General features: G+C 38.3%; 1 protein-coding gene across 5 annotated transcripts in view; it reads left to right on the forward strand.

Annotated features, from left to right (window-relative positions):
- LOC129550338 (ADAMTS-like protein 3) overlaps window positions 1–16,793 on the forward strand; it is a 408,047-nt gene that overhangs the window by 198,006 nt on the left and 193,248 nt on the right. For all 5 annotated transcript variants that reach the window (XM_055417913.2, XM_088829596.1, XM_088829595.1 and 2 more), the window contains one exon: window positions 11,653–11,727. In XM_055417913.2, the coding sequence (XP_055273888.2) occupies window positions 11,653–11,727 (75 nt within the window). The remainder of the gene's footprint in view (window positions 1–11,652; window positions 11,728–16,793) is intronic.

A 16,793-nucleotide genomic window follows, 5' to 3' on the forward strand; every position in this document is an offset into this window, starting at 1 on the left:
CAGCCCGACTGCTGGTTTTCTTCTACATCCTTTGCATGTATTATGTTATCAAATCCTCTCAACAACTCCTTGAAACAAGTAGTATTATCCTCATTTTACACATGTAACTGAGGCACAGAGAAGGTAGGAAACTTGCCCAAAGTCACACAGTGGTTGTAAGTGGTGAAGCTGGCATTCCAGCCTAGGTTGCCTGACTCTCTGGTCTGTGATCTTAGCCATGATTCCATATTTCTTCTCCCAGTAGTTTGTAGAGTAAAAAGAAATGCAGAGTGTGTTGAATAGAAGCCCTGGAAGATGACATAGTGAGTAGCAGTATCAAGGATCTCTCACCCCAAATTTCAATGAAAATGTTTTGAAGTAGTTTGAAACAATGAAGGTGTTCAACAGGAACAAGTTCCCAACACCACCACCAAATCTAGATTTCCTAGTCGTGGACCTGCTGTTATGAACATTGTTTAGATGGGGTAGAGAAGAAACCTTCTGCCGTCTGCCATGTTCTCAACCATTGGATTCTGTACCATTAGAGAGTATAATATTTTAAAGTGGCCCCAAAATAAGACCTGATTTGTGGCCTCATAAGCAAACTTGTGAGAGGAGGTTTTAAGTGGTGTCTATTTCACCTGTCCTGAAACACAAGATACAGCTTGCTCCTGTTAGCTCCATACTGAGGGGGATTTACCTGGAAGCTATTTGTCTGGGGTTTTAAGTAACCCAGTGTGACAGGGGAGATGAGAAAGCATGTTAGCAGTATTAATATCAAAGCTAGTAGAATCTTGCATGCATGAATGCTCAGTCACTAAGATCTGACTCTTTTCAGTCACTCAGATCTGACTCTTTTGTGACCCCATGGACTGTAGCTCACCAGGCTCCTCTGTCCATGGGATTTGCCAGGCAAGAATACTGGAGTGGGTAGGTGTTTCCTTCTCTTGGGGATCTTCCCAACCCAGGGATGGAACCCATGTCTCCTGCTTGGCAGACATTTTCTTTACCACCAGCACCACCTGGAAAGCCCCAAAAATAAATACTAAAAAATGTACAAAGAAAACAATAGCCCTATAGGTCTGTAAGAAGAAATTGACGCAAACAAAACTGTTATGAAGACTTGAACACACTTAGTAGGAACTAAGTCATGTTACATTAACAGGTATTATTGAGCATTGCATTTTGAGGGAACATATTGTCTTTTCAAACATTTATGGACCATTTACAAAAACCAATTCTGTGCCAGACTCCAAAGAAGATTGTAAAAAACCCCATAACTCAGTAAAACAGAAACTGTTAGTATAGACTGTGCCCTGCAGCTGCGCCCATCCATTCTTTGCTCCCTCCCATTACAGAGGAACAAGTGTCCATCTTCCTTTCCAAGGCTAGTTAATCCCTCCATCTGCATCCTGGATTCCAGCCCCCTCTGCTTCCTCAGAGATCTCACCTCACCTACCGTCTCTCTCCTTTATCCTCTTTCGAGTCTCTCTCCTTTTCCCATCAGGGTTAAATGTGACCAGATCTCTTCCATCTTAAATAGAAGTATAATTTGCAAAATATATGTGTGTGTGTGTATGTGTGCATATATATGTGTGTGTGTATAAGATATATATATCTTCCCTGGTTGCTCAACAGTAAAGAATCCATCTGCCAACTCAGGAGATGCAGGTACAACCCCTAGGTTCGGAAAATCCTCTGGGAAAGGAAATGGCAACCCACTTCAGTATTCTTGCCTGGAAAATCCCATGGACAGAGGATCCTGACAGGCTACAGCCCATGGGGTCGTAAAAGAGTTGGACACGACTTAGAAGCTCAACAACATATATATTTTACATAATTATATACATAATATTTGTGTATATGTATGTAGATCTTTTAAACTCTCCCCATCTCCAGCTGCCACCCTAATCTTCCACTTAGCTTTATTGACGACTTTTGGAAAAACTGTCTACATTCCCTGTGTCTCCTTTTTTTTCATTTATTCCTCAGATGGCAGCCTCCTGTGCTTACTGCCCAGTTGATACTGTCTTTATGAATCCCATTAGCAAGGTTTTTACTGCTTCATCCAAAAGACACTTGAAGCTTCCAGTGTAAGAGCATTTAGTGCTGCTGGCCCTTCCCTCTTTAAAATTCTCTTCCTCATCAGGGTTCTCTATTTCTGGTCAGACCTAGAATTGTGCCTTTCTGCAGAATGGTGGAGAAATCCTGAGAAGTTGTGACTGTAGAACCACCCTGCTTCCTGTCCTAAAGACCTGGAGTTTTCCATCACTCTGCCCTGGTTCAGTGCTGTCAGAAACACAGCTCACAGATGCTCCATAGCAGCATCACACAGAGGCTGCTGGATGGACACATTCTTGGGCTAACCCCTAAGCTTGTGGAACAGGATTTCTGTGGGTGGAGTAGGAATCTGTGTTTTAATCCATTCTCAAGGTAATTCTGGGAGGTGCTGCTCTGTAAAAGTACCACAAGGACATGAGATGTATCAAATATTAATATACTATGGAGAGTTACAGAAACAGACGGGAATTGCGGTTTAGGAGAGATGGCATTTAAAACTGTACAGTGGAGATAAGTTTTCTGTAATCTAAGAATGTTAAATCCTTAATTGAGGACTCTTATAGATTGCTGCCTTCCTAGCCTTGCCCAGCTGCCCTGCGATGTGCGTTTTCTGACATGGTAGTATTGTAAGCAACTGGGGGTTCACTTCTCTCTACGCAGCCATGTATTTCCCCCAAGTGTGAACCATCTGACTAAAATAAAGTGCCAGGGTTTCTAGTCTGAGAGGTTTCACTCGAGTATTTGTCAATGAATAGCAGTTGGAATGTGTGCACACACACACACATACCCACACAGGATAAATGCTTCTCAAAGACACTACAGCCTAAGTTCACGAAGATTTTCTAAGAGAGTTACTTAGCCTAGTTGATCTACCCAAAGAGGATTTCTTAGGAAAGATTTATTATTTATTATTTTCAAAACAATTTTCGTTACATAGATGTCTCTCTTGTTGTTATTGTTTAGTGGCTCAGTCATGTTTGACTCTGCAACCCCATGGTGTAGCCACCAGGCTCTTCTGGCCATGGGATTTTTCCAAACAAGAGTACTGGAGTGGGTTGACATTTCCTTCTCCAGGGGTTCTTCCTGACCCAGAGATCAAACCCAGGTCTTTTGCATTGGCAGGTGGATTCTTTACCACTGAGCCACCAAGGAAGCCCTGGCCAGTGTAGCTATTCTGTGAAAAAGCCTCCAAAACATTCCTTCTCAATAGATGTGTCTCTTATTTAGACCATTTATTTTTTCATAATATTGACTTTGTAAAGTGTTCATCCCATTTGTCTTATAGAATTTCCCGTTTTCTGGGTTTATCTGATTGCCACTTTATTTGTGGATCTCTCTCAATATTTCCTATAAACAGAGCAGTGAGGTCCAAGGCTTGATTGGAACTGGACTGAACGTCTGTTCAGGTAGGAGCACGTCAACCATGGTACAAAGTGCTTTATGTTGCATCACTTCAGGAAGTCTGTGACATAGCAGTGTTGAGTTTGATCAGTGGTCTAAGGTGGGGAAACAGATCACTATCTTATGCAGATCCGTGTTTCCTTGTAAGAAACCTACAGAATGTTATCTCAAGGTGTTAAATATTCTGTTTCGCAACAGTTTCTCACATGGGGTTTAGCATCTATTGTTGATCCTTGCTTGAAATAGTGCTTATTCTGGGGTTTGGTTGCAAATGGCAATTTTTTAATTCTTTCCTTACCTCTGTTTTTACTTTCTGATATTCTTCTGTAAAGAAGCTCCCCAGTCTTTTGTGTTTTTCGTTTCTCACTCTGTATTCAGAGATTTTTTGTTTTTAAATGTTTTGTCATATTATAGACACTATTCATCTGGGGCTGCATATTGTCCAAAATGTGGCCAGTGGGAGCAGTTCAAGTTGAACCCTTTTGACATAATTCCTTTGGACTTTAAACACTTCTTTGCGTTCTGAAACAACAACAGGGTGTTGTAGGCTCACTTTGAATTTTTTTTTTCTTTCTCCAGACCTAGAATTGCCTGTTTTTTTTTTTTCCATGAAGTCTTGATTCTTATTAGTGGGAATGGTATTTAGAGCCCAAGACATAGGCAATACTTATTGTCACTGGGGAATCTTTGCTTCCAAGCCCTTTTCATTGCAGAGAACTTTGAAAGTATAGAAGAAAGAAAAAAGAAGACCATGTATCTGTGGACCTTTTTAAAGCTTATTTTATGATTTCCTTATTTTTATCATTTTAAAATAGAGGTATTTCTCACAGAAGTCAGCAAATAAAAAGTTAAATAGTCTGTACTGTGTATTCATCAACAAAATATTATTGACTCTTCTACCTTAAATAAGAGTCAGACACGACTGAGTGACTGGACTGAACTGAACTGAACTGAACCTTAAATAATGACACAATGAAGTATACTGGTTTTTGGTTATTGTCCTTTGGATTTTGGCCAGCCTCAGCTTATTAAGAATTGTTATTCTTCTGACTCCATTTGGAGATCCTTGTCACTCTCTATTACTGGAGATGCCATCATAAAATCTGAAGCCACTGGAAAATTTCCTAAATAATTAAAAAAATAACATTGTAAGAAAAAATACATTTTTATTATATAAAATTGGAAAATACAGAACAAAGCATAAAAAGCACATTATGTATGATGTTGGCTGTGGGTATGTCATATACTCCCTTTGTTATTTTGAGATATGTTCTTTCTATGCCTAATTTGTTGAGTTCTAATCATTGTTGAATTTTGTCAAATGGTTTTTCTGTATCTATTGAGATGATAATAGGATTTTTCTTTTATTCTATTAACATGATGTATTATATTGATTAATTCATATTTGATGAACTATCCCATCTCCTTACATCCCAGGAGTAAAGCCCACTTGATCGTGCTGTATGATCATTTTAAAATGCTGAAGTTGGTTTGCCAGTATTTTATTGAGACTTGTTGCATCTATATTCATTAGGAATATTGGTCTCTAGTAATTTTTTTCTTCATGAATTTTAAGTAGTTATATTATATACAACTAAGGTTTTAAATTTTTTTATTTCCAATATATATTCCTCTAATTTATTTTCTACTTACACTGACAAAGATAAGAGTGTGTGGGGAAATGATGATAATTTTTGTTGTGTCCCTAACCATGGTGGAAATAATTCTAATATTTCACCATTGAATCTGTTTATGGCTTCTGATTCTTTATTAAACTGAGGGTGTTTCTTTCTGTCCTTGGTTTTAAAAGGAATCTTATTGTAATGCATGCTGAATTTTGTCAGATACCTTTTAATATTCATTAAAATGTTCATAATATTTAGCTCACTTGATTTGTTAATATAGCCAATTATATTAATACTTTTTCTGATGTTAAGTCAATCATTCATTTTTATAATATACTATATTTAGTCATGATGTGTGATCCTTAGGATAGAGTTGTGAAATTTATTTGCTTTGTTGTATTTATTATTTTTACATCCATAGTTATAATTAAGGTTTAGTTCACATGTTTATTTATTAATCTCTGTGTTTGGTTTGGGTATCAATTATTTTAGCTGGTATTCACTAACTGGGAAGCTTTCAGTTTCCTATTATCTGCAACTTGCTTGTTTGCTTAAGGTTTTGCAAAACTCATCCAGCAAAACATTTTGGCCCCGGTCCTTTATTTTCTTTTTTTCCTCTGTAAATAATGTTTTTAGCTTTTATAAAAATTGTATTTTAAAAGTAATTCATTGGTGCATTTTTATTATAGAAAACTCAAAAAATATAGAACTATGTTTCCATTCAGGAACTCCCAGAATTCTTTTCTTTCCTGGGAGGAAACCACTGTCAATGGTTTGGTGAGAGAGAATGGAGTTATTATTTAGTGGGCTCAGGCTTTCAGTTTTGCAAAATGGGAAAAGTTCTAGAGATAGATTTTGATAATATGTCTTACCCCATCCCCTGGCAAAAGCCATCCTACTTTCTGTCTCTGAACTTAACATACCTCATATAAATGGAATCATACATATCCTTTTGTGACTGGCGTATTTCACTTAGCATAGTATCTTTGTGGTTTATCTATGTGTCATAGCATGTGTCAGAATTGTCTTCAGTTCAGTTCAGTTCAGTTCAGTCGCTCAGTCGTGTCCGACTCTCCGCGACCCCATGAATCACAGCACGCCAGGCCTCCCTGTCCATCACCAACTCCCGGAGCTCACTCAAACTCATGTCCACAGAGTCGGTGATGCCATCCAGCCATCTCATTCTCTGTCGTCCCCTTCTCCTCCCGCCCCCAACCTTTCCCAGCATCAGAGTCTTTTCCAGTGAGTCAACTCGTCACATGAGGTGGCCAAAGTATTGTAGTTTCAGCTTTAGCATCAGTCCTTCCAATGAACACCCAGGATTGATCTCCTTTAGAATGGACTGGTTGGATCTCCTTGCAGTATAAGGGACTCTCAAGAGTCTTCTCCAACACCACAGTTCAAAAGCATCAATTCTTCGGCGATCAGCCTTCTTCACAGTCCAACTCTCACATCCATACATGACCACGGGAAAAACCATTGCCTTGACTAGACGGACCTTGGTTGGCAAAGTAATGTCTCTGCTTTTTAATATACTATCAAGGTTGGTCATAACTTTCCTTCCAAGGAGCAAGCGTCTTTTAATTTCATGGCTGCAATCAGCATCTGCAGTGATTTTGGAGCCCAAAAAAACAAAGTCTGACACTGTTTCCACTGTTTTCCCATTTATTTCCCATGAAGTGATGGGACCAGATGCCATGATCTTTGTTTTCTGAATGTTGAGCTTCAAGCCAACCTTTTCACTCTCCTCTTTCACTTTCATCAAGAGGCTTTTGAGTTCCTCTTCACTTTCTGTCATAAGGGTAGTGTCATCTGCATATCTGAGGTTATTGATATTTCTCCCGGCAATCTTGATTCTAGCTTGTGCTTCTTCCAGCCCAGCGTTCCTCATGATGTACTCTGCATATAAGTTAAATAAGCAAGGTGACAATATACAACCTTGACGTACACCTTTTCCTATTTGGAACCAGTCTGTTGTTCCATGTCCAGTTCTAACAGTTGCTTCCTGACCTGCATACAGGTTTCTCAAGAGGCAGATCAGGTGGTCTGGGATTCCCATCTCTTTCAGAATGTTCCACAGTTTATTGTGATCGACACAGTCAAAGGCTTTGGCATAGTCAATGAAGCAGAAATAGATGTTTTTCTGAAACTCTCTTGCTTTCTCCATGATCCAGCAGATGTTGGCAATTTGATCTCTGGTGCCTCTGCCTTTTCTAAAACCTGCTTGAACATCTGGGAGTTCACGGTTTACATACTGCTGAAGCCTGGCTTGGAGAATTTTGAGCATGACTTTACTAGCGTGTGAGATGAGTGCAATTGTCCGGTAGTTTGAGCATTCTTTGGCATTGCCTTTCTTTGGGATTGGAATGAAGACTGACCTCTTCCAGTCCTGTGGCCACTGCTGAGTTTTCCAAATCTGCTGGCATATTGAGTGCAGCACTTTCACAGCATCATCTTTCAAGACTTGAAATAGCTCAACTGGAATTCCATCACCTCCACTAGCTTTGTTAGTAGTGATGCTTTCTAAGGCCCACTTGACTTCACATTCCAAGATGTCTGGCTCTAGGTCAGTGATCACATTATCGTGACTATCTTGGTCGTGAAGATCTTTTTTGTACAGTTCTTCTGTGTATTCCTGCCACCTCTTCTTAATATCTTCTGCTTCTGTTAGGTCCATACCATTTCTGTCCTTTATTGAGCCCATCTTTGCATGAAATGTTCCCTTGGAATCTCTAATTATCTTGAAGAGGTCTCTTGTTTTTCCTATTCTGTTGTTTTCCTCTATTTCTTTGCATTGATCACTTTTAAAAAAAAATTCTTTTTAATTTTTTTTTTCATTTTGACTACCCCAGACCTTTGTTGCAGCATGCGGGCTTTCTCTAGTTGCAGTATGTGGTATGTGGATTTCTCTTGTAGCGCACGAGCCCTAGAGCACATGCACTCAGTAGTTGCAGTGTGCTGACTTCGTTGACTTGAGGCATGTGGGATCTTATTTCCCCCACCAGGGACTGAATCTGCATGCCCCGCATTGTAAGGCAGATTCTTAACCACTGAACCACCAGAGAAGTCCTAGAATTGCCTTACTTTTTAAGGCTGAAAAATATCCCATTATGTATATTTACCACGTGATAGCTTTCTACTCCTCAGTGAATGGACCCTTAGGTTGATTTCATCTTTGGCTGAAATATTGCTGCTGTGAATGTGCATGTGCAAATATCTGTATGAGTCCCTGATTTCAGTTCTTTGGGGTATACCCAGAAATGGAATTGCTGAATCATGTTGTAACTCTATATTTAATGTTTTGAGGAACTGTTTTACATAGTGATTGAAAAATTATTTTATGTTTCCATCAGCTGTTCACAAGGGTTCTAATATCTTCACATCCTGACCAACACTTGTTATTTTGTTTGTTTGGTTTTTTTAATAATGGCTATCCTGATGAGTGTGAAGTGATATCTCTTTGTGGGTTTGATTTGCATTTCCCTAATGATTAGTGATGCTGAGCCTATTTCTTTGTGCTATTGACATTTGTATATCCTCTTTGGAAAAATGTCTGTTCAAGTTCTTTGCCCACTTTTTGAATTGGGGTGATTTTTGTTGTCATTGTTGTTGGGTTGTAGAAACTCTGTATCTGTTCTGAATATTAACCCCTTATTTGATACATGATTTACAGATATTTTCTCCCAATGCATGCCTTGCCTTTTCACTCTATTGATAGTACCCTTTGACATGGAAAAGTTTAATTTTGATGGAGTCCAGTTTATGTTTTTCATCTGTTACCTATGGTTTTGACATCATATTCAAGAAATAGTTGGCCATATAATTATTTTTTAACTTGCTTTATTCTTTTCTCTTTTTTTCCCCTGGAAAAGGAGTTTCAAAGCTGTTTAATTTAACTATTACGTTGTGTACAGTTGTGAAAGTGAATGGAGGACAATTAGGTTTATCAACATGACTTGATTTCAAATAAACAGCATTGTTCAAAGAAAAGCAAATCACATAAGAATATACACATACATATGTAGTTTCTTTCAATTTTAACCAGGGTCCCAAACTAGCAAAATTAAGCAATATGCTGCTTGAGGATACATTCACAAGAGATGGAACTACCAGGAAAACAAAGGATTGTACTTAACTAACACTGGGTTAAAGCATGTATTAACTTGCTTTTTTCATCAATCAGTATATATGTTAGCAGTCTTTCTACATCAAGTAATGCAGCCTCCTATTGTTACTTTTATCAGTTGTAGAGTATTCCTTCAGGGCTTCCTAGGTGATGCTAGTGGTGAAGAATTCACCTGTCAATGCAGGAGATGCAAGAGACACAGGCTCAATCCCTGGGTTGGAAAGATCCTTAGCCTGGATGTATCACTGTTTATCTAACTCCTCCCCAAATAGTGAGCATTTAAATAATGTTCGTTTTTTTACATGTATGTGTGTCAAAAACAAACAAATATAAAATCAGGAAAGGATATTTATCACAGTGCTAGAACTGATGATCTCTGGGCAGTTGGATTGGAAATAGCTTTGTTTTGTCTGGAATGCTCTTTCGAATTTTCTAATTTTAATCATGAATAAGTATTTTTATTTAATAAAACTTATAAATAAGTCAGTAAACATAGTGACATCCTTTGATTCAACAAATTCACCCAGAAGCGATAAAAAATTCTTCTTTGTAAGTTAAACAAACAAAACACAACATCTGTTTGAAGTAATTCATATTTTTGATGATGTACTAATATCATTTAATCATAGACTTTATGATCAAATAGGAGACTGGGGGATAGAATTTCATATACCCCAGGATTATTATGTGGTCATGAAAATTAATTTCAGAATGTGTAACAGCATGAAAAAAAAATCTACAGGGGCCAGGATTTCCATTAAATGATTATCTTGGCCAGGTATTGTCAAAAATTCTTGGTGGAGAACCATGTAGTAAGTATATTAGTCTTTGCGAGCCGTATTGTCTTTGTTACAGTCACTCACCTCTGCCTTTGTAGGGCACAAGCATCCTCAAATGAATGAGTATGACCTTAGGGCCCTAGTTTGTGGACTCACTCAAGTTGATCAGTGCATTTATTTAAATTTTTCTTTAATATTTTTTAAAAATAGATTGGCCAAAGAATTCCTTCAGTTTTTTTAATGTAAAACACACATTTCTCATTTTCACCAGGAAGTTTATTGAATAATGTATTCACCATTTTGTTCCACTACCTTCTTCCATTTTTGAGGCAACTTCATAATCCCATATTCTCAAAACTTTTAATCTTTTTGATCAGAGAACTGTTCTAGGTGCTTTTTACAGTCTTCCAGGGAATTGAAAAAATTTCCCTGAAGCTAATATTGTAAAGACCAAATTGAAGGGACATCCGAAGCAGCAGTATCTGGTGAGTATGGCAGATGAGTCAGAACTTCCCAGCCCAGATGTAACAGTTTTTGCCTTAGTCATCAAAGAAACATGCAATCTTACATTATCTTGATGGAAGATTATGGGTTTTCTGTTGACTAATTCAGGACACTTTTCATCGAGTGTTGTCTTCAGTTGGTCTAATGGGAGCATTACTTGTTGGAATTAATCATTTGGTTTTCTGAAAGATCATTATAGAGGACTCCCTTCCTATTCCACCAGTATCACCCAATATCACCTTCTTTGGATGAAGATTGGCCTTTGGTGTTGTTGATGGGTTCTTTTCCCTTGCCCCATGATCTCTTCTGTTCTACATTATTGTACAACATCCCCTTTTTATTTCCTGTCACAATTTGTTTTTAAAAATGGGACTTTTTGTTCCATTTAAGAAGAGAATCACGTGCAGAGTCAAGAAGATTCTTTTTGCTTAACTTATGTGGAACCCAAACGTTAAAATGATTAACATAACTAAGCTGGTGCAAATGATTTTCAACACTTGATTTGGATACCTGAGTATGTTGGTTATCTCTGCGTGGTATAACGTAGATTGTTCTCAGTAACTCGATTGTTCTCAGTAACTCAGTCAACTTTAACTGATCCACTGGATCATGGAACATTGTCCAGCTAGAAATTTGAGCACGAAACTTCACAAACCACTTTTGACACATTCAATTAATCACAGCTCCTTCTCCATACGCTGCACAAATCTTTTTTTGCTTCTCAGTTGCGTTTTTACCTTTCTTGAAATAATAAAATATATAAAGCATGATATGCTGAAAATGTTGCTTGTTTTCTTCCTTCTTTATTATTAACATGGCTCCACAAAAATTCACCAGTTTTGGTAAGTTATTTTTTTAAATGCACACTGATATGACAGCTGTCTTAATATAGTCTAACAAAATTGTTTCTAATGACGTTAAAGACAACTAAGCACTACTAGAGCCATCTTACATAAAAAATGAATGTTTTGGCCAACCCGATATTTAAATGAAATTATGTGAGTGTATTAATATGCCTTAGACACAATAGCCATTTTCTGAAGATTTCCTGACTGAAGATGGAAATGAAATACAATTAAGAACACTTTATACACGCCCTTAGTTTTGATTGAGTTGCTTATTTCAGTGGGCCTTTAGTGCAGACGTTTTATTACATTTGTCTTGTGTTCTTTCCTAGGGGAAGAAAATGTAATTGCTGTTCCTTTGGGAAGTCGAAGTGTGAGAATTACAGTGAAAGGACCTGCACATCTCTGTAAGAAAGATTTAATCTTAACATTTTCCTTCTTTTCTGAAAGCTTATTTAGTAAAGAAAATGTATGTGTATAAACATACACTTCTTTGTATTAATTAATAGGTCAACATCCTAATGGTTTTGCTTATCACTTTGAAATAGTCTAGGTCTTCCCAGGTGGATCAGTGGTAAAGAATCCGCCTGCCAGTGCAGAAGCCTCAGGAGATGTGGGTTTGAACCCTGGGTCAGGAATATCCCCTGGAGAAGGGAATGGCAATCCACTCCAGTATTCTTGCCAGAAAAATCCCATGGATAGAGGAACCTGGTGGGTTACAGTCCATGGGGTCGCAAAAGAGTCAGATACAACTGAGCACACCCACTGAAATAGTCTATATCTCTAGGGAATGATCTATGACCCTGATTTTTTTGGTTCTCATGTCCTAGTGGGAAGTATACCAGTTTGGGATTAATCCCCTCACAGGAGAGGAAATCAAGTTATATGTGAAATGAACTATTTTTTATGTGGAGAGTAAGCTTAGGTTCAAGAGTCTTCTGGAGATCTCAATAGTTTGGGATAAAAAATAGCAAAACAAAATTTAAAATACAGAGCCACATCAGTGAATACAGCTGACAAGTACAAGCTCTGTTGACAGCACATCATAGCCTAGATCTAGGGGACACTGAAAGTAAACACTGGTTTCCCAGAATCCTAAGAGTTTGAAACAGTGAAGGGTTGGGATTGTATGTTTCCTTGGTCAAAGTCACATGGCATCTCCTCTGTCTTAGCTTTTCTGGTCTCTTGGTGGTGGTTTAGTTGCTAAGCTGTGTCCGACTCTTGTGATCCATGGACTGCAGCCCACCAGGCTCCTCTGTCTATGGGATTCTCCAGGCAGGAATACTGCAGTGGGTTGCCATTTCCTTCTCCAGGGGATCTTCCCAACCTAGGAATCAAACCGGGGTCTCCTGCATTGCAGGCAGATGATTTACCAACTGAGCTATGAGGGAAGCCCTTTCTGGTCTCTTAGGACCCAAAGAAACTGGGAAGGACTTTTTTAGTCTTTTTCTGGGGAAGTTGAGTCTGTCAAGACTGGGTCCCTGGCCTTGAAGAAGCTCACTGTGTTCAGCTCTATCTTTCTGTAAAAAGTACAAAACACTAAATAGTTATAAATATAGCTATTTTAAACCACACAAATCAAGGTACACTGGATTAAAGTGCTGAATATTTTGCCTTTTTGTTTCTCCTGAGCCACCATCTTAGATTTTCAAGTTGTAAGAATTTCTCAGGGCCACAAGCGTCGTACATTTTCTATAGTTTTCAAGTGTGTATGTGCATGTGTATGTGTGTGTTTGTATGCTTTAGATTCAGTACTGATATTCTAACCAGCAATGTCCTTTGAGGAATGTTTATATCAAAATGTGTTTCTCACTAAGGATATAGATTAAAAATCTTTAAAAAAAAAAAAAAAGAAATTCCATAGTACATTATGGCCTAAATTAGGGAAGGAAGAGAATATGTTTAGGACAGTGAGAGTGAGCCATTATTGGAAAGTCTTTTTTTAACCCTACTTTATTGTATGAATTACGGCTAAAAGAGTGTGATTGATCTATTTAAAGTATTAAAATATTTACAACCATATAGTGGTCAGTTTACTGAAGGCTTTCTCTAGAATGATGCATCAAAGCATTTTTTAAGGCTTCTTCTTAAAATGGCTTAAAGCCCACCAGAGCTCCTTCTTTTTAAAAACTTATTTATTTGGCTGTTCCAGGTCTTAGTTGTGGCACGTAGGATCTTTAGTTGTGGCATGTGGGATCTAGTTCCCTGACCAGGGATGGAACCCGGGCCCCTGCATTGGGAGCACAGAGTCTTAGCCACTGGGCCACCAGGGGAGTCTCAGCCCACAACTCAATGAGAATAATCTTCATCCTTGTAAATACCAACTTTATGTTTGAAAACAGGTGAAAATCATTTAGATCCTAATTCTGTGAATGATTTGAATGATAACGTTGTAAAATAACATTTTGGTTCAAAACTATGAAGTACTGAATATTCATAGCAGTATAATTCATAATACCCAAGATGTGAAAACAGCCCAAATGTCCATTAACAGATGAATGGGTAAATAAAATGTGGCATGTGTAGAATATTATTTGACTATAACAAAGAATGAAGTCCCTGACATGTGCTACAATAGATGTCTCTGTGCTCAGTCATGTCCGAGTCTTTGTGACCCTGTGGACTGTAGCCTGCCAGGCTCCTCTGTGCGTGGGATTCTCCAGGCAAGAACGCTGGAGTGGGCTATCATTTCCTACTCCAGGGGATCTTCCCTACTTAAAAATGGAACCCAAGTCTCTTATATCTCCTGCATTGGCAGGCAGGTTCTTTATGACTTGTGCCACCTGGGAAGCCTGCTACAATAGATACGATCTTTGAAAACATTATGCCAAATGAAAGAAGTCAGTCACAAAAAGGCCATGTATTATTAATATATGATTGTCTTTATCTGAAGTGTCCCGTGTAAGCAAATCTAAGGAGATAGAAAGTTGGTTGGCACTTGCGTAGGGCGAGAGTGAGTTGGGTTGGTGGCAGGTCTGGGGACTGTTAATGGATATGGGGTTTCTTTGGAGGAGTGGTGACAAAAATGTTCTAAACTTAGATTGTGGTGATGGTTTCACAATTCTGTGAATATGCTGAAACCACAAAACTATATTTTAAATGAGTGAATTTTATGGCATGTGAATTTTACAGCATATCAAAAATATTTTAGAAAATAAAAATATACAATGACTGGGCCTGATTTTCTCATGATATTAAAGACAGTTCTTTAAAATTCAGCTCTAAAGAGAGCTTCAATTCAGTTCAGTTCTGTTCAGTTCAGTCGCTCAGTCGTGACCGACTCTTTGCATCCCCATGAATCACAGCACGCCAGGCCTCCCTGTCCATCACCAACTCCCAGAGTTCACTTAAACTCATGTCCATCTAGTCGGTGATGCCATCCAGCCATCTCATTCTCTGTCATCCCCTTCTCCTCCCACCCCCAATCCTTCCCAGCATCAGAGTCTTTTCCAGTGAGTCAACTCGTCGCATGAGGCTGCCAAAGTATTGGAGTTTCAGCTTTAACATCAGTCCTTCCAATGAACACCCAGGATCGATCTCCTTTATCTCTAGCATTTACTGTTTGTAGGGTTTTTTGTTTTTTGTTTTTTTTTGATGATGGCCGTTATAACAAGTGTGAGGTGATATCTCATGGTAATTTTGGTTTGCATTTCTTTAATAATTAGTGATGTTGAGGATCTTTTCATGTGTGTGGTTTCCTTTGTGGTGCAAAAGCTTTTGAGTTTAAATAGGTCCCATTAGTTTTTTTGTTTTTATTTTCATTTCTCTAGCAGATGGCTTGAAGAAGATATTGCTGTGATTTCTGTCAGGGAGTGTTCTGCCTATGTTTTACTCAAAGAAAAGCAGTGATATTTGTTACAGTGATATTTTCGGTTTTGTGCCAGTACCTGTTGTTTTGATGACTGTGGCTTTGTAGTGTAGTCTTAAGTCAGGGCACCTGGTTCCTTCAGCTCAATTTCTCTCAAAATTGCTTTGGTTATTAGGTGTCTTTTGTGTGTCCATGCAGATTTTAAGGTTTTCTTGTTATAATTCTGTGAAAAATGCTGTTGGTTATTTGATAGGGATTACATTGAATCTGTAGTTTGCTTTGGTAGTATAGTCATTTTGAAAATACTGATTCTTCCAGTCCAAGAACATAGTGTATATTTCCATCTGTTTATGTAATCTTCGATTTCTTTCATCAGCATCTTGTAGTTTTCAGAGTACATGTCTTTTGTTTTCTTAGGTAGGTTTATTCCTAGGTAATTTATTCTTTTTGATGTGATGGTAAAGGGGATTGTTTCTTTAATTTTTTCCAATCTTTTGTTGTTAGTGTATAGAAATACAACAGATTTCTGTATATTAATTTTGTATCCTGCTGCTGCTGCTGCTGCTAAGTCACTTCAGTCGTGTCCGACTCTGTGTGACCCCATAGACAGAAGCCCACCAGGCTCCCCCTTCCCTGGGATTCTCCAGCCTTTACTGAATTCATTGATGAACTCTAATAGCTTTCTGGTACCACCTTTAGGATTTTCTACATATTGTATCATGTCATCTGCAAGCAGTGACAGTTTTGCTTCTTCTTTTCCAATTTGAATTTCTTTTACTTATCTTTATCTTCTCTGATTGCCATGGCTAGGATTTCTAAAACTGTGTTTAATAAAAGTGACAAGAGTAAACATTCATTTCTTGCTTCTGATCTTATAGGAAATGCTTTCAGCTATTTGCCAATGAGTATGTCTTATACAGTTTGTTTATTTACCTGGAAGACATCATTGAAAGAAATCTGGAATGGCAACCCAATTTTAGAGAAGAATATTGTCTGACATTTTAAATTTGAAATTACCTGGACATTCAAAGGGAAGTGGCTGACAGGCATGCAAAATGTCAGATGGAATTTTGAAAATACAACACTAATAAGTGATATGGAGAATGCAATGGCACCCCACTCCAGCACTCTTGCCTGGAAAATCCCATGGATGGAGGAGCCTGGTAGGCTGCAGTCCATGGGGTCGCAAAGGGTCGGACACGGCTGAGCGACCTCACTTTCATTTTTTCCTTTCATGCATTGGAGAAGGAAATGGCAACCCACTCCAGTGTTCTTGCCTGGAGAATCCCAGGGACGGCGGAGCCTGGTGGGCTTCCGTCTGTGGGGTCGCACAGAGTTGGACACAACTGAAGCAACTTAGCAGCAGCAATAAGTGATATATATTCATAAATCACTGTATTAAATCTAGCATGGTAGTGAAAAATATGCACATGGAGTCCAAATTCCTTGAGTTTGAATTCCTTTTCCATCCTTTATTAATTGAAGGGATGACCCAGAGGGAGGATAAAAGGAGGAGGGAGGTGGGAGGGGGGTTCAGGAAGGGGAACTCATGTACACCCCAGGGTGGATTCATGTCAATGTATGGCAAAACCAACCAATATAATATTGTAAACTAATTAGCCTCCAATAAAAAAAAAAGAAAATGTATGTAAGCTTTTTAACTGA

Source organism: Moschus berezovskii, chromosome 21 (assembly GCF_049115385.1).
Source record: "Moschus berezovskii isolate FMDL1 chromosome 21, NW_MosBer_1.0, whole genome shotgun sequence".
NCBI lineage: Eukaryota > Metazoa > Chordata > Mammalia > Artiodactyla > Moschidae > Moschus > Moschus berezovskii.